At 34.9% G+C, this 24806-nt stretch overlaps 1 protein-coding gene across 1 annotated transcript; it reads left to right on the top strand.

Annotated features, from left to right (window-relative positions):
* The first annotated feature begins 1215 nt into the window (after positions 1-1215).
* LOC126818186 (CST complex subunit CTC1) lies at positions 1216-20830 on the top strand. The gene is made up of 21 exons (XM_050545444.2): positions 1216-1491; positions 3876-4030; positions 4212-4277; positions 4815-4875; positions 5000-5086; positions 5341-5430; positions 6371-6466; positions 6789-6850; positions 7411-7510; positions 8867-8947; positions 9141-9271; positions 9521-9653; positions 10385-10564; positions 11541-12437; positions 13638-13684; positions 14041-14168; positions 15870-16113; positions 17418-17651; positions 18373-18520; positions 19357-19492; positions 20466-20830. The coding sequence occupies exons 2-21, from the start codon at positions 3948-3950 to the stop codon at positions 20567-20569; spliced, it is 3108 nt and encodes a 1035-aa protein (XP_050401401.2). The 5' UTR covers positions 1216-1491; positions 3876-3947; the 3' UTR covers positions 20570-20830.
* The last annotated feature ends 3976 nt before the right edge of the window (positions 20831-24806 follow it).

Raw genomic sequence — 24806 nt, 5'->3', positions numbered from 1 at the left:
ATCAGCATGCAACTTTCTGCCTCTGACCCCTGGGTTATCTCAATAATGAGCTGTTTAATTTATTGTGTTGATTACTACTTAATTATTATGTCATTATTATAATTATTTTAATTTAAACTGACATAACCTTTCTTTACCATGTGACATGTTAGAATCGGGATGTGGGCATGTCTATCGAAACGGTACCTGTGGTTCTTTTCATTCATGTGAACAGGGGAGGATTGGGCCATAGGGCGATCGGACAAAAAATGAAAAAAATAATTTAGCCCAATTCGTCTAAAAATCCTTTTTCTGCTGAACATTATGGGGGGGGGGGAGCGGGGGCGGGGGTAGTGGACCGGCCATGGAGCGATGATGATCATGTTGTATGTGGCCGGTGGCTTTAACGGGCCGCCACGCCATCACTGGAGTCTAGAATGGGCTGGTATAATAGACTTTCTGGGCCGGGTTTGCTGGGTGTGGGCCGAAATTCGGAATCCTGCAATGGGGATTCCGAATTTCATCCGAAAATTTCATCGGATTCAGCCGACACTGTCGCTCGCAAATTTACTAATTATTAAATCACCTGCACCCTGTTTGGGCGGGTACGCCAGAAACGTCTACCAATGGTTCGTATATCCCAAAAAATTCAATTTTAAGGCCCCAGCAAATTTTGGTGATAGCTGGTCTGCTGGCTGAATTTGACAGAGATTATAATCAGATATGCCACCAAATCGCATATGCCACCAAATCGCTCCGCGGTCGGTAAAAGGGACCTCTCCGACACGGGAGCCCGGGCCGGTTCCCGGCCCCAATCCGCCCCTGCATGAGAACATATATTGTCGTCGCCCCTGTCCGTTCGTCCATCCACAATTTGTTTGTGGACCTTTATTTATGAAATGTGTGTTTATTTCAAATTTTTAGCCACAAAGTAGCCTAATTAATCAGGGATGTAATATTTATAATAATATATATTATTAAAGCGGAAATTGCAAATTTTCAAGTTATATTTTTAAAATGTATTAAAATAAAGCCTTAAAATAGATGGTATCCATAAACAGTCCTACCTTGTTAAAGAATAATCCTATTAATCCTATAATTCGCTATTGCCAGCTGAAAAATTGGCAAAAATATCATTTTTAACTTCAAATTCCAACGTTGGAAAATGGCTGCCCCATGTCAATAGCAAAACAGGGGAGGTAATTGTGTTGTTATTTTCTGTGTCATAGATATTTAAGGGTGGGAAATAATGCCCATGATCGTATAATAGTGATTTGATAACCTATTGAGCAAAAGACATAGAAATAATTATGTTTTGACTTTCTTAGAAAATTTGAAATTCTTGCTTTAATATACAGGGTGTGTACAATTATGCTATGATAATGATGTGATAAGCATTATTATACGAGTATCCATGTAAGTTATCTGTGATATATTCAGTATCTATTAGTGGCTGATTGGTATCATGTCATGATGTCGTTCAATATTATCCAATTTTGATAGTTTGTCAAGGTAAGTAAATATAAATGTGCCAGAAAATTATTTATATCTTTGAAAAGAGAAATGAAGGTGCTTTTCAGTGATATATAACATAATATTTGGAATTGCGTATTAAGACCCGTATTTTTACTTTGAATACCCTTAGCCCCCATCATTTAATAGATTTTTGTACCATTCTTCTTTGATCACCTCTCAAGGCAAGTACATATAAATGTGCCAGAAAATTATTTATATATTTGAAAAGAAGGGTGAACGTGCTTTCTACTGATATGTAGCATGATATCTTGAATTTCGTATTAAGACCCGTAATTTGGTAGTGAGGGCCAGCTTGATTCGCAGTTAGTAAAGGGTAAGTATTCTTAGTGAAGGATAAGATAGTGAGGGCTGACTTAATCTCGTGGCCGCTTCAACATTGATAAATAAAGTCGACAACCCGACATCACGACACCACGACAACCAGACATCACAACATTTTTAAGCAACAATACAACATTTTTACACGACATTATGACATTCTTAATGCCGTGATGTCAGGTGAAAATGTCGTAGTGTCGGGTTAAACAAGTTGTGAGGTCGGGTTGTCGTGGTGTCGGGTTATAATGCCTTCATAAGGCGACAACCCGACATCACGACATGATACCATAAGTATCAATAAAATTTAGTAGACTGACAATCAATTGTTTCAAAATTAATCTCCATTGTACGGTAGGCCTAATAGCCTTTAGTTGATATTTTTTGTTGCCAAAAATCAAATGATCACGTTTTGTTTTGATTGCAACACATATATGGAACTTGTCAAAATGTGTCATCCTTTATCCTCCTTCAACATCTTACGATGGTTTTGCTCACCACATAACATATTCAATATTTTGATGAACTCGTCGAAAATACAAGCAAACACATTGACTTTTCAAGAGATAACTTATTTATTCATTGGGATATTTGATTGTACAATGGACTTTATTTAACTGGAGGTGATTTTAACACATAGACAACTTTTTGATTATTGTTATTAAGTATACAGTTCATTCATAATCAAAGAAATCCATTTAGAATTTATGACGGTTCACACAGTAGTTGAAACCATATTCAAAATTGTTATTTTTATCAAATGTTGAAATAAATAATAAAGAGTCAGTGGATCTAGATATTTCTATTAAAGATGGGTTCCCAGAAAAGTATTTATCGGGTGGTTATTTCCAATAAAAGTGGGCCCTTTGGCAATTTTGGTATATATGGAAAGTAGAGATATCCAATACTGGATTCCCCGAAAAACACTCATGGAGCGTATACAGGACAAAAATGTAAGGGTTCCCATAATCGACAGCCCGACGGTTAGGAATTTCTGCACGCGTGATGTGAAAGGTCACACGCGAACATTGAGCGCTTGATGTACAAGTTGATAAACTTTATGAAGAGTTAGACGTACAACACTTTCTGAGATAAAAATGACGGAAAAAGAAGTGGGTAGTGGATAATCCGATAATTTAATTGGATTCGATATTTGTAATAAATAGTAAGTGATTAAAGACAACATCGTCTTATGTATTCAATGAATTCTCCTCTGACTTCCAAGAGAGGTAGGCCTAAGTCACGTGACGTAAACATGACCTGGTTTGATCGAATTTTTATAGCAGGGCATTCCTTCGCAATTACAATGTTTGAAAAGGATTTGAAGCAAAATTATGACAAATTAATTAGTTTAAATATGTTTTTAGTCCATATATACCATTATATTACCCAGTCTATTCGTGGGAAAGTATCTTTAAAGAAAAATTAAGACTTTGTAAAATGTATTGTTTTAGCAATATATTAATATTTTTTGGCCGTTATAACCAAATTACGACAAAATATTTTCTGTTAAGACCAAATCATGATCGTTTCGACCAAAGTGAATTTTGACCATTATATGGTTTATGTCCGTTATGACCACAGCCCTAATTACTTATGGTACCATTATTACCACCATTACAATAAAAGTAATGAAAGTATTTAATTACCTTTCGGTGATTACATAAATAACAAACTTTTTATACAGTCATTAAAAAGACAAACTTTTTATACAGTCATTAAAAAGACAAACTTTTTATGCAGCCATTAAAAAGACAAACTTTTTATGCAGCCACGAAATAAATAAACGTTTTAAACAGCAATTAAGAAATCAAACTTAATTTTTATACCTAGGCCTACACAGCCATGAATAATAGACACCTGCATCAAACATAATTTATGTCGGCCCTTTTGACAGACATTTTTATGTTTCAAAATTTACCCATTTATATATGTTGCAGAGAATTTTACAATTGATGGACTTCTTAATGGAGCCCAACATATAAATATAAATGTTTTTAAACATTTAAAAATCTTGCTACACCAATTGTTAAATTCTCTTTCAGAATGGATAAATGACCGGTTCACAGCTTGAAGATCCTTTCCTTCATTTGTGATAAAAAGACCATAATTTTCAAATGGAGGTTGACTCAAACTTACTATCAAATTGCCCTAAAAATGTTTTGTCAGCTAAGGATGCCTACATACTGTTACAAAATAGGTAAAAAAAAGTTATGAAAATTAACTAAAAAAAAAATAGAAATAAGCTTAATTTGGACATGACAGTCTACACTCTGCAATAATGTCATGGGGAACCAGATACGATTGATTTTTAAAATGAGAAAAGAAACAACAACTGTAGTTTGTAGATTTCTTTTCGGACTTTAAATATTCTATTTCAGACACAATATCAAACATGGAACAGTAAATATAAAAGGCTGTATTACATCTTTAAGTGAAGTATTCAGGTAAAGTATACATGATCTACATTATCTATTTTTCTTTGATAAGAAATTATGTGAAAGTGATTGTAAAAATCTGTTTACTTGTATAAACCGTTCAGATCAGGTTCATTATTTGCAGTAAAGACCATTACAGGGGCATTATGAAAGATTAGTCAGATTGCTCCACTCTGAACCGAGATATTAATGATTGAATTTTAGGCATTTCTAAAGTCAGTACGATAAAAAGCATAGTCTTGATTATCCATTTTTTGATTTAATCATTAATGAGCGTTGAGAAGCAGATCGGATTCAAATCCGGTGACAATCCGACACATAAAATGGCATCGAGAGTTGATTAAAGTTTTTTCATGTTAATAAAAGTCTAATTAATAGTTTATTTAACATTTCAGGCCTATTGAGAACTGCCAGCTCTTTATCTAATCTTCCATAATTCCCCTTTAATATAATAAATGTTTATTAATTACTATAATAAATGTTGATTAAACTATTGTAGGTAACCTACAAACTACACTTTACATTATTTATTTTCTTTGTTTTCAGGGTAAGAAAAGATCAGTTTTATTGTATATTATTAGATGATATATTGAAGATAATGATAATGGTAAGTGTTACTTAACAATTCATCAAATTTATATTCAGAGAACACTGCAATAAGATATACATATTAGATTAAAATGGGAATTTGATTTGTAAATAATTTATATACTTTTAATTTTAATTTTCAGAGAGAAGAACTTATAAATTGTCATAAATGGTTAATACCTGGTAATGATTATATCTTCATTTCTTTTAAGCCGGCATCACTGAAGAAGGTATATTTATGGTTTTATTTTTGCTTCTTTAAATTTATAACATATGTTGCTCCTGCCTGTAATATTTTCAAGCTTTACAGGATATGTTAATTGTCTGGATTAGATACAGTAGAAAATATCATCTTTGTAAACTCCGTCAGTGTAGGTAAAAGAATGTGGAGAACAGAAGGCTAAAATCCTTTTCTAAATTGCATATTTAGCCATAATAAAATAAAACAAAATACATAATCCTGGTTGTTTTTATTTTATGATAGGGTGTTGAAATACCATTTAATATTTACCTTCCATCATCTAAAAGTCATGTTTACAGAATTGAAGAACATATCAGCACATACAAATTAACAGTAAGATAAATATTATATTTTAAACCTGTAATTTAAACATACATTATGCAAGAGCTAAATCTGCCTATTGCAGGTCTTTCATTAGGCCTGAAATGTTATCTAAATTATTAATTAGACATTAATTAACTTATCCAGACCATAACTGCGATATTTACTGGATTGGAATCTGATCTGCTGCTCAACGCTCATTGATGATTAAATAAAAAATATGATGATCAAGGCTAGGCCTAAAATTCAACTGCTAAATTCTCGGTTCAGAGTAGATCAATTTGACTAAAATATTTAGCAAATTCCCTTTACATTATCTAGTTTTTAACTGTTATATTGAGAAGTGCCAGCTTTTTATCTAATCTCCCATAATGTATCTTTAAGTTATAAACCTGTGTAATTAAAATGTTGTTATAGATGTTAGACATGGATTGATCCGGAGGAAGGGAGCATTGTCATTATTTTTAATATGGTCTGTAGTTTGGTTCGTGCATAAGGAGCAAACTTATCTTATGCCAATCTAGAGAAATATTTTGATCCTTTCAAGTTATCCCTCTCATTACGCCCAAATTTATTAAATCTTGTGAACCAGATACATGATAGAGTTGTCGATGCAATTGTGATTAGGGGCATAAGGAATTGAAAATGAAAGAGTTTTGCTGTGCTGTTTTTTGATTTTCATTTTATTTTTTGTAAATGTGATAGAAGGTGAATTGCTGGAAGAAATCCAGGCTATGATCGAAATTCAGAATTGTTAACTGCAGAGTTATATCATTGATTATGTTTTGATTCCATAAACTTGTGAATGTGGTGCAGGACTGGACTGGAATTTTTTTTTAGCTCCTGGTTGATTCATTGTATATGATGATAGAGCTAGCAAAGATGACTTTGCTGCTGGTGGGCATATTAAGGAGACAATCCTCATTACATTTATTGATTTCCATATATATAGGAATGGTTAAAAGAGAACTTGGTCGATGAAGACAGGTTATTGTTATCGGTTGTAATTCCAGAAGTAACATCATCATGTAAATTTGTGTCATATCAGGTCAGTATTTTAACTCGTAGTAAAATTTTACGCTTATATTTGACAATGATTCGTGTGAATGACCATGAAATTCATAGTTTTCAAATATCATTGAACTTTTTTCTTTTACACTTCACATAATTATTTGATATGAAAAAGTCTTTTAACTTTTTTATTCTTTGTCAAAAGTCTTGAATTGGGAATATAAAATAATGAAACAAAATAAAATATTATATTGAAATTATATAAATGAAAATAAAAAGTATTAGTTACAATATTTATGAATAAACTAGCTTCATAATTCAGCCCATTTTAATTTGTTTAATTTTGTTATATTTTCTAGGGAGTGATAGAAACTGTTATAAGTGTTGAATTTGGTATATATAATTTAGATGGCAATATTCTGTAAGCATTATTTATCTGTTGTGCTCTACAGTCTTTATTTTATTCCTGAAGTTGATTAGGTTCCTTAGGTTTTTTCAGCGTGTTTTCTCCTTGTTGGTGCCTCGTGGGTTTTCTCCAGGTCCTCCGATTTCCTCCCATTGCTAAAGACCCCTATGCACAACCGAAGTATTGAAATAAAATTGAACCATATTATGTTAGTCCCGAAGTGACCAAGTTTGTGTCAAGTGGACGGTAAAACCCATTTCTCTCTTTCTGTCCTTGTCAGTGGTGTAGGATGGAGGACTGGCAAGGTACAGTGTCTTGTCATTTGGATGGTATGACAAAACCAAGCTCCTGTGTACATGTTCAAGTGCTAGAAATGCTACTATCTGGGCAAATTTTTCCTCATCGTACACTGCATGGAGTATGCATGTCTGTATTATCCTAGGTGGTTCACAACAGTAGGATGTAATTATTGTGTTGAATTATTTGTAAGTGTATATTGTGATCTCCCTGTACATTTTTTGTTCGTAACAGTTTTTTAAGATGTCATCAGTGATTTCTCAAACTTTTTTTTTCAGGCTATATACAAGCTATTTACCATCTGCTGAAAACAAACCTTCTTTACAAGTTGGTTCAAAAATAGTGGTACATAATGTACACCATGGTGGTGGTACAGAGGTAAATCTATACTAATATTTGTGACTGTCGTTTGTCTGTCTGTTCAGGGTTGGTGGCTACACTAGGGCTGTCCCGAGGCTGAAATTTGGTGTATAGGGTAGCTTGTACCGGGTAGTATTACTTATACTACTTTCAACCGGGTGCAGCACCGGGTCATCCACTAGTGTGGATATATATGTAACCCCATTATCTTATTCACTGGAGTTGGGGCTTATTTAATGGCCTAAACTACATGAGATATTTAGATCATAAGGTCTGTCATTGAGTTAAGTGGCATAGTTTTTCGATTCCACACTTGTACTTGACAAGGAGTAAGGTCGCCTGTATAACCTTGTGGGTTTTCTTTGGATCCTCTAGTTTACTCCGAGTGCTAAAGATCCCTTTGTGCAAAATAATTATTGAAATAAAATTGTACCATATGTTAGTTCCGAAATGATCTCATTTGTGTTGAGTGAAAATTAAACTATTCTAAAGCATTATTCGAAAAGCATTCAGTCAATCTATTCAATTAAAATCATAAAGCTAGGTTCCCACTGTCGTGAGGGGGGTTGGATGGCCGAATGGTTAGCACATGCACGCTGTATCATAAAGCCTGTCATTGAGTCAACTGGCGTGGTTTCAATTCCCCGGTTGTACGTGACAAGCAGTAGGGTCGCCTGTTCAACCTCGTGGGTTTTCTCCGGGGCCTCCGGTTTCCTCCCACTGCTAAAGACCCCTACGCGCAAAATAATTATTGAAATAAAATTGAACCATATGTTAGTCCCGAAATGACCTAGTTTGTGTCGAGTGGATGTTAAACTCCATTTCTCTCTCTCTCTCTCTCCCATTGTCGTGTGATGTGTTACAATAGGAGTGTCCCTATTGAGTCCACGATCTAGTACATTCAGATACTTTCGGATACGTTTCGATATGATCACCACGATTGCTACGACTGACCTCAATATATGGTAAGTCCTGATGGGATCACCACAATTACTCCACGATTAAAATCACGATTTCAGTTGCAGCACGAATCCTGATAGTGGGAACCTAGCTTCAGTTTGTATAGAGCCTTTTTAATGCATATTAAACATTTTTAGAAACTAAATCATTCAAATGAAGATATTTTTCTTTATTTCTTTGTTCAGTTTTGAATATTAATAGATTTTATTGAATTAATACAGAGTAGTAGCATATATTTCATTTTACACAAATTCCTTTAATTTTAATTGACATTGAATACCAGAAACTAAATATTCAGTTTGAATAGCCTTTGAATTCAGATTTTAATATTTTTGTGAGCAAGTGAAAAAGAAACATAATAGAGATAAAAAAACGTATTGACACCTTTCAACATAAATCAATTGTTATTTTCAGTTTCCTAGAATTCGTCTGTACTGCTGTGCTAAGACTACGTTGAAGATAGTTGATCAGCCATTATCAATTGCCCATAAATCGGTAAATAGAGCGTTTGTATTGTCTTCAGATCTCACCAATATTTAAAACTGAATTATTCATTATAAGTAAAGTTGAGAATAATTTTGTAAAGGCTTATTATCTTTAAAGGTACGAAATATTCAACCCTTTTTATATCACTGGATGTTGATATCTGTTTGTTACATTGCTATTTATATTTTATATTTCTATCTAGTCAAAACAAGTTGAAGATTGTAAAACTTGGGTTCGTCATATGATTAATTCATATAATCTACAGAAAACAGAAACAGAGCATCTAAAACAGTTATATGAAACAGTTTATAATGTTTGGAAGGCATTCAAAGGGTAAATTCACTAAACCTAGACATAGTTTTAAATAGTTTTATTTCTCGAAATGACCTAGTTTGTGTTGAGTTGACTTTAAACCCCATCTCTCTTTCTATAAGTTTATTTACATGAAGTACCTAATTGTCATTTCTGTCTAACCTCTGACCAAAACACAGAGTGTGAATTCTACTCCCTCCATCACCATAAAAAAAAATTTCATACATTTCATTCTCATTACTGACATTCACATATTGTTCTTCTCCTTAGGGAAAGATGTCACATTGTTCAAATATTACAAGCCATATTGTCTGAGGAATGTTGTCCTTGGATAAAGTTCTCCCCTAGAAATATAACCGAAGAGTTTTTTGTGGATCCTCATTCCTGTTTTTATTCTCAGACAGTAAGTATTCATCTTAGTTTCAGTTTGCTATGAAAAACTAGCAATATTCACAATTAGGAATATTACATCACTTTCTGTAATACTGAAGATCAAATTAATCTCTTTTACACCTTGTGTGACCATAATGTGGTTGCCTGGTTGGATCAAGTTGCTCAAATAATGGCTGACGAACAATTAACGTTTATTATTCGTCCCCCACCAGTGTGTCAACCATTCGTTTTCTGTTATTTTTGTGTTCTGGAATTTCTTTTTATTGAAGTTTGAGGTATTTTATTAAAATTGGTACACTGCAGTATACAGGAGCATATATATGGTGTTCATAGTGTTAATCCTCTTGCATGGAACCACGGTGGATCAGTGGGTAGGACGTTGGTTCGCTAACCTGGAGGTCCCATGTTGGATCCTTGAGTTGGCCGAGAAAGTTCATCAGGATTTTCCGGCATGGTTCCTTCTTGTCAGTGATGTAGGACGGAGGGCCTGGCAAGGGACAATGTATAATCGTTCGGATAGTACGAAAAACCGAGGTACTATGTACACATTGGCGTACACGTAGAAGAACCCTCGACAGTTGGAATTTGAAATAAGGGTAGTCCGTAGCAACACTGTCTGGGCAAAATTTCCCTCATAGCAGACTGCATGGCTTCTTCATTATCCCTATAAGACGTTAAACCCCATTTCATTTCATTTCATTTCATTTCATTTCTGATCAAAGTTTTACAATGTTTTTGTAGAGTAAAGAAAATAGAATAGCATGTATTTTAACCGTAGAGAGATTAATAGAAATAGCTTATGAAGAAGCAGGTGATTTAGATAGATTAAAAGATAAATATAAAAGTAGTAATCTGATAGGTAAAGATCTTGGTGATCTCTTATACTGGAATTATAATCAACAAACCAATAACAATCAACAGGTAATTATTATACTCTTTAATATTTTGAACTTAAAGATACAATATGTAAGATTTAGATAAAGAACTAGCCATTCTTGCTATAATAGTTCGAAAATAGATGATGTAAAATGAATAATTTGAAAATTTCATTCAAATTACTCTATTGCGAGCGAAGATATTAGCCTTTGAAGGTTTGAAAAGATATGTGCAATAATTTCAAAATATGGCTAAACTGTTCTAATCTATTTAATATCGGACAAATCTGATGCCATCGAGAGTTGATTATAGCCTGGATAAATTAATTAATGTCTAATTAATAATTTAGCTCTTGCATAATATATGTTTAATATGATTTTAAGGGCTGTATGCATCAATCATTTTTTAACTGCTTTAGATATATGCACTTGTCTCTTAGACTGAGTCGGGTGTAGGGTGGCTTAATGGTTTAATGCGTGCACTTTAGATCATAAGGTCTGTAACTAAGTCAAGTAGCATGGTTTTTATTCCTCGCTTATACATGAAAAGGAGTAGGGTTTACTTGGGTTCTCAAGTTTCCTCCCATTAAGGCCCTCTACACAAACTCGAATAATTGAAATAAAATTTGCTAGTCCCAAAATGACATAGTTTGTGTCGAGTGGATGTTAAACTTCTAGTTAGTAAGTCAGTGCCATGTTCACTGAGGGCAGCGGGAGCGAATGGTTAACGTATGCATGTTGAATCAGGTCTGTCATTGAGTCAAGTGGCGTGGTTTTGATTCCTCGCTTGTACATGGCGAGGAGTATGGTTACCTGTCCAACAACTAAAGACTGCTACGCGAATTATTGAAATATAATTGAACCATATGTTAGTCCCGAATTGATATAATTTTTGTTACTTTAACAAAAATATATTGTCACAAGTTAGGCTCTCTAATCTCAAGGCTGGCTCAGTCTCTGTAGTAAAATGGTCCTATATTCTATATGAAGAATATCACTAAATGTTTCATGTTTATTTATAGATAATTATTGGTTGGCTAGATCTGTGTAAAACAACTGGTCGTCTGCTATTGAGAGATCATCGCAGTAAAATAGATGTTATTATTTCCAGCTCGGAACAAACTTCTACTCATGTCTGTGATGAAACGTGTTTAACTCAAACAAAGTCAAACTGTCCTTTTGTTCAAATACAAAACTTGAATCGGATTATAGCGATTTGTTCTTATTCTATAGTCAACGAACGATTTCTAACAGGACACTTTTCAAACATTGAATCTGTTTGCAAAGAGAACATTGAGGAATTTCAGCACTTCGCTTATCTCCAATTTTCCATGATGGACTGTAAATTTCTTACAGAAAGTATTGAACAAATTACTGAAGTCAAAAAAGGAATAGGAGACGAACGTTGTGAATTGAGAGATGAAAATCAAAATAAACTAAACGGGCCACCAACCAACAAACATTCCCAAGTGCAAGGCAGTTCTGGTCATTCTGAAGACTCAACTGATGAAACAAAGAGAAAAAAGGAAGACAAAGTTGTGAATGGACATAAATGTTTATGGATTAGTCATAAAGAATCGTTAATAACAGAGACCAAGAAAACAGAATTTAGTTTACGTTTTAGTATTCTGGGTTGTATTGTCGAGAATATTAATTCCGATCACCTCACGACAAATAATATTAATACAAAGTATGAACCCGTAGAACTGATATTTCAAGATGTTTCTGTTAAATGGTATAATATCTTGGAATCAGGATCAATGTATGAAGTTAGTAACCTAAATTATGTCAATTACAATGTTCCCGCCGCTATGGGTAGACGTGTGAAGAATTCAATAAAGAACTCTAAAGCCAGATTAACAGTTACTGTACCTTCAGATGCCCATTTTATAAGAATCTTTGATAAGATTACTCGTGAGGTATACATTATAATGCGTTTTTCTTTCTTTCTGCCAGTCATGGTGATTCCTCCCCACACCATAACAGATCCACACCCGAATCTGTCATTAACGTTAGCATGACGCTCATTTACACGCCTCCAAACGTGAGCACGTCTATCGGTGAAATCCAGAGTAAATCTGGACTCATCTGAGAACATTACATGCGCCCATCGACGATTACCCCAATTTCTATGCTGCCTACACCATTGACGCCTGTTTGCCATGTGCTGGCGAGTTAATGGAGGCACAACACGTGATCGTCGCGCATGCAAATGGGCTGCATGTAGTTGATTTCTAATCGTTTGGGGTGTAACTCGAATTCCTGTAACTTGTTACAAGTATACAGAAAGCTGATTGGCTGTTTGTCCTCGATTTCACAGGACCTGTGTACGAATTTATCGATCCTGGGCTTGTGTAGTGGCTCTAGGACAACCTGAACAAGGTCTATCATCAACATTGTGTGTTTGTTGGTAACGGTTCGACAGTCTGCTGATCACAGACTGTGACACATTAAGCATGTTGGCTACTGCTCGCTGTGTAGAACCCATTTTAAGCATGCTAATAGCATGTAGACGTACAGCAGGTTGAAGACGTCTCATTGCAAATTAAATGTAACACACTAAAGCAAAGATACGCTAAACAGTAAATCTTATGCAAGAACCGATAGGAAAGCAAACATGGATAGGATAAACCAGCACACGGCAGTTTTCATCAACCCTTCCCTAAAGTGTCAAATTTGACAACGAACCCCTCCCATTTGTATGGCACTATTGCATGTTGCACGTGCAGTTCAGTGGTTCTGTTAGGGCGATAAGTTCTTTATCTGTGTATAAACTGAAAATACTCTCAAAGCATGTCAAATGTCCATGTCATATCACAACCTGCATAGGTATTTCCTGTCCAACCTCGTTGGTTTTCTCCGGGTCCTCCGGTTTCCTCCCACTGCTAAATACCCCTACGTGCAAGCGAATTATTGAAATAATATTAAACCATATGTTAGTCCCGAAATGACCTAATTTGTGTCGAGTAGACGTTAAACCCAATTTCTCTCTCTCTTGCATAGGTATTTGCATTTCAATATCCCCTACTTTTTTTGAAGAGTATATAAATGATGAATTCTTAGTTTAATATTATTCTAATTTATTTCAAGCTTACTAATAATATACTTTTATGTTGTAGCTTGAAAAAGATAGTGTTAAAAATATTGAGGAGGTTTTGTCTTGTGGGTAAGTTTTTTATTACCCTAGCTACTGTATTCAGTCTATCTTGTGTCCATCTTTGACTTCGAATCAGTTGAAAGGGTCAGAACCTCTGATTTATGTATGGACATGGAGCTCGTTTTTCAGTGCACCATTTATAAATTATGGAGAGCATTCTCAGCCAACGCTGTGACAGGACAGTGCCATACTCCACTAAGACAACATAGGGCTATGTTTTTTTTAATGCAATCCGATACTGGTTTCTACTTTTCAATTGAATTTAGACTTTTCATTGTTTTAATGTAAATAGATACCCACTTTGCAATTGAAATTAGATTGTTTTTTTGTCACTAAAGGTAACATGTTATTTATTTGTATTAAAGTTGTAAAGAAGCTTTAGTATCAGTTGTTGGTATTATATCTGGTAGAAAACATTGTGATTCTGGTCTACCACCAAAAGGTATTGGGTTCAATGACAAGAAGCTAAAGACTGAAACTCAGAGATTTCTTAGTAAGTATCTTCTATCATGGATCCTTAAAGGAGTAGTCCCAGGTATATCTTAATGAATACAACTGGTTAATTCCCATCTGATTACAATACAGATTTATATTTCGTTTCGTTTTTTTAAACTTTCGATTAAAAAAGTACATGAAGATCTGACCATTTGTATTGGGAGGTCACGTCAGGGGTCATACCAGCGGCTTTTGACCCTATGACATCAGCATTGATGTTTCTAGTAGGATACTCACATGTCTGTGCATTGAACGCCAAGAACTCGCTGCAACAGACTGTGTTTTTGGCTAATCCCTCACATCAACCAGAACGTGCATTATATAACAACTCTTCCAGATCCTAGTGTAGTCAAGACAAGTAAAACAAAATTTGAACTATAAAAAATGAAAGGAAATTGGATCTGTGTTAATTCCATGTGAAAGACTCTTGAAATAAAATTTGATTTAATGTCCTACATAGTTTTCTGGGCTAATGAAGAACAGTTTATGTAGTGTAGTGTGCTATGAGGGAAGTTTTGCCTGAACAGAACATTTCTATGTACTCTTCATTAAATTCGTAGTCGGCAAGGATTCTTTTATGTGCATGGAAATAAATAGACCTCTCTAAAAAGGTTCTCGATGTTGGCCGAGAAAGTTCATCGTGATTTTCCGGTGTGGTTTTCTCTTATCAGTGGTGCAGGACGAAGGGTCTGACAAGGACAGCTGTCTAGTCGTTCGGATGGGAGGAAAATCTGAGGTCCCGTGAACACATTGGCATGCACGTAAAAATCAATTGGCAGCTGGAATATAAGAGTAGGCCGTAGTGCAGCTGTCTGGGCAAAATTTCCCTCATAGCATATGTATGGCGTATGCCCGACTTCATTATCCCAGTCGGAGCAGAACAGTAGGACGTTAAACCCCTTTCATTCCATTTCATTTCATTTAATTTCATTTCTGAACTTTTTCTGCCAGCACCAGGATCAAACCTGGGATCTGTTATGTAAATTATTGCCATATTTGCTGAGCCACAGCGGCAACTACCTTTATCTAAGTAATGTACCTCTTTGCCTAAAGGTGGTTTGGGTGACTGAATGGTTAAAACGTGTGCCAGTTAGATCAGAAAGTCTGTCATTGAGTCACTTGGCATGGTTTTGATTCCCCGCGAATTATTGAAATAAAATTGAAACATAAGTTAGTTCCGGATATGACCTAGTTTGTGTCAAGTGGATGTTAAACTCCATTTCTCTCTTGCTCTTTTGCAGAAATTAAAACTTTCAGTTTCCATATGCGTTTGGCAATAAGTTCCGAATTTCCATTTGATCCCAAAGTGGATATAGCCATGTCTATATAATACTTGTCTAAGTTTTAGAGGTAATTGATCTTCACAATTATTAGAAAACTCATACAATCGAAAAATTATATTCCTTAATTGAGTTACGCAATACAAGTAAGTAAATCTAGCGATCACTTTTGGTGTTTGAATGGTATACTTTTTTAACACATGCTTGTGACAGAGGCTTAGCAAGATTTCCGAACTGGGTAAATCTCCACCTCTACCTGTTTTGTGATATTTTAAGAAATAACCGCCTGAGAATCAACATATGTGGACCATAAAATACTTTTGTAATTTTGTTTAATTTTGAGATATTTTTCTTGAAAACAAGGTAGAAAAAATTATAATTATGTTCAAAATTTTTTTTTATGTTCTAATATTTTATAGGTGTTTCGATGGTAGGAAACCAATGTGTACAACTACAGATAAAATCATTAAATTCTGATTCGGATGTAACTGTTTATTTAAAACTAGAACGGACATCTTATCCACTAGGATTATTACCTGGTACTGTAGTAAAGTTTGAGAGATTAGAAAGAAAAGTATCTAAACGTGGTATAGTGTATTGTCAATATATCATGGTATCAAGTTATAAAATACTGTCTGTTAGATCTACATCACATAACACAAGGTACGTATAAACTATGAAAATAAAATGAAATGGGGTTAACATCCTACTGTTTTGCTCCAACTGGGTGAATGAAAATGGGCATACACCAGGCCGCGGAATTTTTGCCTGGACAACTGCATTCCAACTTTTAAAGGTTCTTTTATATGCACAGGACCTTAAGTTTGTGTTCGATTCCCCACTTTTACATGACAAGGAGTAGGGTTTTCTCCGGGTCCTCCGGTTTCCTCCCACTTCTAAAAACCCCAATGCCGAAGCGAATTAATTAAATAAAATTGAACCATATGTTAGTTCCGAAATGACCTAGTTTTTGTCGTGGATGTTACACCCCATTTCTCTCTCTCTTTAAGTTTGTCGTCTCATCCGAACAAATAGACAGACACTGTGCCTTGCCAGAAACTATGCTAGAAAAAGTTGAAGCACTTTCTCAGTCAACACTTCCAGTTCAGCAAGCCAGGAACTATAATAGTGAATCCTTATTTGAGTATATAGAAATATCATTCATGTTCAGTTACCTTCCTGTGCCATCTACATCCTCTTTTACACCAACAGAAGTGAAACATGTGGTTGGGCAATATGTCAGTGTCAAACATAAGTATAACTATGATGAAACTTAGAATAAATACATGCTTAGTTTGTTAGTGGTATGTTTACCTATGCATGCACCAACTGGGCCATGGGGGATATATTTTGTCCGGAGATTAACATTCCCCCTACTTGTCATCTAATTCCAACTGTCAAGGTTTTATTTACATGTCAACGAGTACACAGGTCACAGGGGTGTGTATTAATCACAATGTACCTTTTTTTCCTTAATGTGCCTTCTGTTCATCCTCGCATCCCTGCACCTGTGACCTGTACTTTTCTAAGCGGGGGTGGGGGTGCTCTAGGTCAGAAAATATACTTCCTTACATCAAAGTAGAAAAATATCCTTTCACATTCATAGATATTTTATTTTTTTTATAAAGTGATGACAGTATCCTTCGTCACAGGTGACACGTTCGCCCCCCCCCCCCATATTGGCACAAATGGAATGATATATACCTGTACGAGTACATGGTTGAATCTGGGTTTTTCCCCATGCAAACAACCGAGAGCTTTGTTCTTGTCCTGCATCCTACACCACTTCACTTGACAAGTTGAATTCAGGTTGGAAAATCCTAAGACACTTTCTCGGCCAACACTTTGATTAAACCCAGGACCTCCTGGTTAGTGAGTCAATGTCTTACTCACTGAGCCAGTGTGCAAAATACAACTTCATTGCTATTATGATGTGGTTATAATAAGGATGTTTTGTTTTATTTCAGGTTTGAGGATAAAAAGCAATGCATCGATGATATAAATTGTATAAGATATGAATATCTTCTAGAAGTCATTAACAAGAAAGATATGTGTGTATTTAAATGTTGCTGTCGTATTTATCAGATATTAAATTTGAGATTAGAGAGTATATGTTGTATATGTGGTAGTCGAGTACAACAATCAACATGTTCTAATCCTTGTTGTAAAAACACAGCATATAAACTTACTGGTAAAATCAGGTAAGTCAACACTTAAACCCATTTCTCACTGGCATCAATCAAAAAAATATTTGATCTTCAAAATCAGATGAAATTGTTTTTGTTTTTCCATCGAATGAAATTCATTTCATTTGCTTAGGTTCAGAAAAAATCTGGTGTGTCATTTCATGCTGATTATCTTTAGAAGACCACTGACTATCACCATTACTACCATGTTTCTTTATTTGAGTGGTCATTATGCTAAATATGTTATTTTAGTTCAAATTCATAGATTTTTTTTGGTGACAAAATTGAACTTTTATGCTCACTCGATAGCTGTAGAGAAGCATATAACTTGTGTAAAATTTTGCAGCGGTCAAACCATGGTTATTTATTGTCTGTAGTTAATAGCAGAAAATCATATTGATTTAGGAATTGGCACTGGCTGGCTTCCATATCAGCACAATCTAATTGAAGCAGGGGCATATTTGGGTGTAATTGGAATTTGAAAAAATGAAGAGGGGTTTAACATCCTAATTTGCAGGAGTTTGTAAAAGAGTGGGCAAACAGGAAACGCCTCTGCCCAGTCAAAATGTCACTTGCAACGACTTCATAGCACATGTCCTTCATTATCCCAGTTGGTGCAGAAAGGTAGGACATTTAACTCCCTTTCATTTGTTAACAGAAAGTAGATTTTATGAATTTAGATAAACAACCCAAATTGTTTTGTAATCTGGCAGGCAAGTATATATAATTTTTATAGCTTTCTGATTGATGATGGAAGTACAGTTGCCAAGACATTTCTAACACTTGAAGATGAAAAAGTACAGACTTTTTTTAATTTAAATAAAGAGGAAATTGAAAGTTTCTTAGATGAAATTCAAGACATTGGTGAAATTTACATCAGTAATGTAAGTAATGTTTATTTTTAATTTATATTTTAGTTGAATATAGTTCTGAATAATATGTATAGAGAGGGAGAGATGAGGTTTAAAGTCCATTCAACACAAACTAGATCATTCCGGGACTAATATGAAAGAATTTTATTTCAATAAGCCGCTTGCACGTAGGCATCTTTAACAGTGGGAGTAAACCAGAGAACCTGGAGAACCCTATTGATTGCTACGTACATGTGGGTGAATCGAAACCACACCACTTGATTCAATGACAGATCTTATGATATAAAGTGCATGGATTCTAATGACTCAGCTGTTGTCCACATGTTGGTTGCCTGGCAACTTATCTTTTCTGTGATATGTAGTTAGTTCTTTTAATTCAGCCCAATATGTTAATTAAATACCTAGAAATATCTACTCAGTTGCTTTTCAATTGGAACATATGGAAGATCTTTGGAAATAAATTTAAAAAAGTCTGCATTATGGTACATTTTATTACAAAATCTTCTAAGTTGTAAACAAACCACCTATCACTCCCTTGAAACTCAAATCAAGCGAGATAAATGAGTTACAAAAATTCACTATGTTTTGAAAAATCTAATCTAAAATATGTCGGTAGAAAGCTGCAAGCCATCCAAGCCATGCAGAGTAATTTCTCTTTGGCTTCCCTAGGATGTTGTTGACTTTCTTGTGTATGTAAATATATCCTGCCTACAATGACGCTACAAATCTCAGCTGCGTTAAGTCTCCTTAGCACTTCCAGTTAAATCTGTGGTATGTTTTAATTGCATCTCTGTATATTTTATAGTTGTCTATTGTAGAATAGTTGAATTTATCTGTGTTTTAATTAGTTTTCAGTCGTCTATCAGGATACTGATATTGCCACCTTTGTACAAAGATTGTGTAATGGTTATATTACAAGTAGACTTTGGTGTTTAACATTAAAACCATTTTATACCCAAAACTACAATCACGTATCTTTAGAAGGTATTACAATATTGTTAAATATACACCCATTAAAGATACATTATGGGAGATTCGATAACGAGTTGGCAGTTCTGACTATAATAGTTAAAAACTAGATAATGTAAAGGCAACTTGCTGAAAATTTCATTCAAATTGATCCACTATGAACCGAGAACTGAGCGATTGAAATTTCCGCCTAGCCTCGATCATCATTACTAAAGTCAGTATGATAAACAGCATAGTCTCTATTATCCATTTAATCGTTAAATCGTGACGGAAAGTTATGCAGTAAATCGGCTCATAATCCACTAAAGATTATGATCTTGATAGGTTAATTAATGTCTAATTAATAATTTAGATAACATTTCAGGCCTAAAGAAAGACCTGCAATAAACAGATTTAGCTCTTGCATAATGTATGTTTAACTTGTGATTCAATTGATAGTAAATGATATTGAACTTAAATTAGTGAGATGAGACCGAGAGAGAAATGTGGTGTAACATCCACTCGACAAAAACTAGGTCATTTCGGGACTAAAATGTTTCAATTTTATTTCAATAAATCGCTTGCGTGTAGGGGTCTTTAGCAGTGGGGGGAAACCGGAGGACCCAGAGAAAACCCTCAATGTTTTACAGGCGACCCTACTCCTTCTCACGTACAAGCGAGGAATCGAAACCACGTCACTTGACTCAAGGACAGATTGTCTGATACTCTGATCCAACATGCATGCGTTAACCATTCGGCCACCCAAACCCCCTTAGTGATATGGACTTCATATGATGTTGCTATCCTGGCCATTAATTATCTAGTCAACTAATTTTTAAAATTAAAATGTGGCGAAGAGGCATCCGGGGTTAAATGTTTTAAAATTTCCTTTTTAACTTGATGTTTTGTAGTAGCATGGACAGTAAGTTGGTCTAGTAATGAAATTATTATGTTTCTGGACTGCTATCTAAGGTTATTATTTATAATTATTATATTTGAATTATTTTAGAGTTGGAGGTAAGAAATGTTCATGTCGGTGATACAACTATAGAAACAAGATGTCTACCATATTTTACACTGGAATGTTTACATATTGAAGGAATCACAAGTTGAATCATCTGTAGTTTAAATATTTAAACATTAGATATGAGTAGTCACTCTTTTAACAATTTATTCCCCCCAACCCCACCCCACCGCCCAGTCTTCAAGTTAATTAAGCACAAATGACTAAATGATTTTAGTCTCTAAATGATATTGAGAGGTGACAGCATGTAAATTGTTATAATAGTTATAGTCTAATGTACATGTTTATATATTTTGTTGTATATAAAGACATTTAAAATGTCTCTAATAATTAAACTATTAATCATGTGATTGTTATGTTAAATTGATAATATCTCAGATAAAAGATATAAGTATTTTCTTCTGTTCCTCAGTCATTGATATTGTTTGGATTGATGATATATATTTTGCATATAAAGTGACTTGTGCTATATGGGGATACTTGATTGAATGTTCTGGAATCCAATTCTAACACTAAAAAGTTGGATAAAGTTGTAAGAGAATTTCAGAAACAGACATGTGCCAATTCACCTGAAAATGATACTGTCTCTATTAATCTCCGTAGCTGGAACATGTCATTACGTAACAATGCTACTCAGACCGGTTTTCGGGACTGGAAAAGAAACGGTCGTTTCAATTCGGCCATTTCGGAAAGCACCTAAACCTTTAATGATTCTGGCAATTTGAGTTTAGTTCTAGCTCTGGAAATTGTTTTTGAAAGATCAGTAAAGATTTGTGCAGGCTAAGATATGAATTGTCATTTGGAGACTTCAAATTAAGGAGAACTTAAAATAGTATTTGGATCCATGTATTGACTAGTGTTTTGCGGTTTCCCTGGAATGTCTTGAATTGGTCAGTAAAAAGGGAAGCAACTCGTATTGGCTCCAAGATTTATGCAGTTGTCTCCTATTATCCTGTAATCTTGTTATAACGGTAGTCGGTTCAACTATCTAGATAATCCCAGTATTTAGATAAAATTGGTTTAGTCGATATAAATATTGATGGTCTTCATTCACTGAAGCTATATTTATACTGTATTCCGATATGTTACAGTAAATAGACTATAATATGGAGCTTATTAACGAATAATAGCAACGATATTACAAATCTAAACATCAACAAATCTTTCGCAGCAAAACCCGATTTAAGAAATACAATCACCCATAGATCATTGTAGGATGGTAAATTTGTCAAAAAGGATTTATCTGTGCAGAATACGAGTTAAACTTTTAGAAATGGTGAAGAGTTTCTTTTGAAAATTGTGTAGTTTCTTAACTACTAGTTGTGACGGGTACAGGCCCCGATGATCCCAGGAAGGGTATATATACTCTTTCTGGAACACCCAGTAGCACTTCTTGTCAATATCCAGCGGCATGTTCACGTGGCGGACAGTTTAGACTTTTTTGATTTTCTGTTCTGTGTTCGCTTACGCGTACGGTTTTCATTTGTCCAGTACAAAAACATTTTTTACAAATTTCATAACATTTAAAAAAAAAATGACAACCTTTATACACCGTTAGTGTATTAGCTTGTCCAGTACTGTTTATTAGCTTGTCCAGAACGGTGTTTTAGCTTGTCGCGTTCTGTGTATTAGCTTGTCCGTACTTTAACTATTATTCTGGCACCGTGTGGCATTAATTGGCGTTTCTTAGAAAATCGTTACCAAGGAATTACTATTGATGTAAATACAGTATTTGATAAAGCGAATAGTTCTATGCATCGCACGCGTAAACATAAAAATAAATTACATTTTAGTTTCAAAACATGCTTAAACCAATTTCATTTTACAACTGATATTTTAGATAAACATTCAGTTTAAATGCACCACAGAAAATGATTGACTTGAAATAGACACCCACTTATTGAAGAGGTACACAGTGAACACGAACTCTATAAAATGATCTACATGTTGAATTGAGTTGTAAAATTAGTACCACAACATCTTGACCTTTTGTTAGTTTTCAATCGAATCCAATTTACACTTATAATATTATCTCAATCTTACAATCGCCTTAAGGTTCCTCACAAACATACTACCAGACATTCTTGTTTGCACTTTCAATTAACAGAGCCATTTTAAAGCGGGAAAAAAAGTTTTCCCAATATGGTTTCTGTGTCTGCCCCGAACCAATTTCTCGCCATGTTTTCTTTGACCGTAAGGGTAATCTAAACTTTGTAATGGCGTTTTAATGAGACTTTTCAATGGGCTGTTTATTCTTAAAGCCGCACATTCACACTATCTTTTAAAATAGATTGTTCAGTAATTTTTAAATAAAGTTTAATCAGCCATTGTAAGGTGTGTTAGGATATGGGCCAATATTTATATACGCCATTATCATGGTAAGTAATAGCAAAAAGTTAGATTAGCCACGTTGCTTTAAGATAGGATATATTCCAGTGTCAATATTATTAACTTCCTTCGCCAAAACACATTTTCAATTACTACTAAGTAATTCGGTCCATACAACGATTTGAATACGCCTTATGGAAAACGTAAACAGTAAAAAAATAATCAGTAATACGCTACGTTCTTTAGAAAGGGTCCACTGCACTACACAATAATTTTATTAGCACACCGTTTTCAGAAATCATGTATTCCCATGAACGTTTTGACTTCTTTTAACAACGTTTATTTTCTGGTAGTTTCATGGTGGCCTAGTAAATGTAACGTTGGTTCCCTAAGAAGGATGTCTCGGGTACGACCCAGGTAGTTGCCGAGGTACATCCGTTCGATGAATCCTTGCCAATTGAAACCGATCAGCCATGTTGAGGCAGAAAGGTTCCTCAGGATTTGCTCTAGTCCTTCAGACGGGAAAATGGTTGGCGTGCACGTAAAAGAACCGTTCGCAGCTTTGGTGAAGTGTATAGACGGAAATACCACATGGCATACTGCATAAAACGCATAGAAAATATTACAAACGTACCGTAACCTTAGAAATGATCAAATGTTATCTCCCAAATGATCAAATTATTGACGTTAATCTTCAATGTATATCTAATTTACTTTCAGCCATATTATAGAGGATTGACATTTTAGAATATGTCCACTGACAATAATACCCGATTAAAATGGAATAATTTTGTATTTTTATTTTATTGGTAAATATTTATAGAATGGCATAGAAACAGACGTTTATATGTCACTGATATGACTCACTCGGTTGGAGGTCGGGTGTTCGATCCCTGCATTGCCCGAGAAAGTTCATCCATATTTTCCGGCGTGGTTCCCCTGTCAGTGATGCAGGACGGAGGGCCTGACAAGGACAGCTGTCTAGTCGTTAGGATGGGACGAAAAAGCGAGTTCCCATGTGCACGTAAAAGATCCCTTGACAGTTGGAATTCGATATAAGAGTAGGCCGTAGTGCCGCTGTCCGGGCAAAATTTCCCTCATAGCACACTGTATTGCGTATGCCCGTCTTCATTATCCCAGACGAAATAAAACAGTAGGACATTAAACCCCATTTCATTTCACTGTTATATTCATTCCTAATTGAGACTCCTATATAAGAATAGAATCACGGTAGCCGACAAAGATGATATATACCAATCCAGAGAAGAAACGCATATAAATGCTGTTAAATAAAGGGAAGAACTTCCCACTAAACCACTCCATGGCTTAAGGCCGTAAATGGAAAGATTGCTCCCCTAGATTTTGTCTACAATATCACTTTAGTGGAAGCAGACGTAAAAGAACCACGCTACTACTACTACTACTACTAGCTCAGTGAGTAAAGGATTTCCAATCCTGGTTTCTACGTGTCCGTTGCACAGGAAGGAAAATCTGGAAAAGTCTCCGACGAGACGTCAAATCGATGTTCCGTGTAAAAGATCCCCTAACAGTTGGAATTAAATGAAGAGTAGGCAACATTTCTCTCATAGCGTATATCCATCTTCATTATCCATGGTCCCCATTAAGACAGGCAGCATTGAAGTAACATAATTAAATATGTATGTATATCATTTGGACTTTTCCCTAACAAACCAGGTTAGTGGGGAAACCATGGTTACTGATAACTACCATAACATTATTCCACTACACATCATTTCCGGTTAAAAAAAACCCCAAAAAACACACATCACGAAACTATTTTTACTTTCCTAATTTTGCATACAACTTAGAACGTTAAAAAAAAAAGCTTTGGTGAAGTGTATAGGCGGAAATACCACATGGCATACTGCATAAAACGCACAGAAAATATTGCAAACGTACCGTAACCTTAGAAATGATCAAATGTTATCTCCCAAATGATCAAATTATTGACGTTAATCTTCAATGTATATCTAATTT

This window comes from Patella vulgata, chromosome 4 (genome assembly GCF_932274485.2).
Source record: "Patella vulgata chromosome 4, xgPatVulg1.2, whole genome shotgun sequence".
Taxonomy (NCBI): domain Eukaryota; kingdom Metazoa; phylum Mollusca; class Gastropoda; family Patellidae; genus Patella; species Patella vulgata.
Note: the sequence above shows the minus strand (reverse complement) of the source record. Positions and strands in the feature narration are given on the sequence as shown.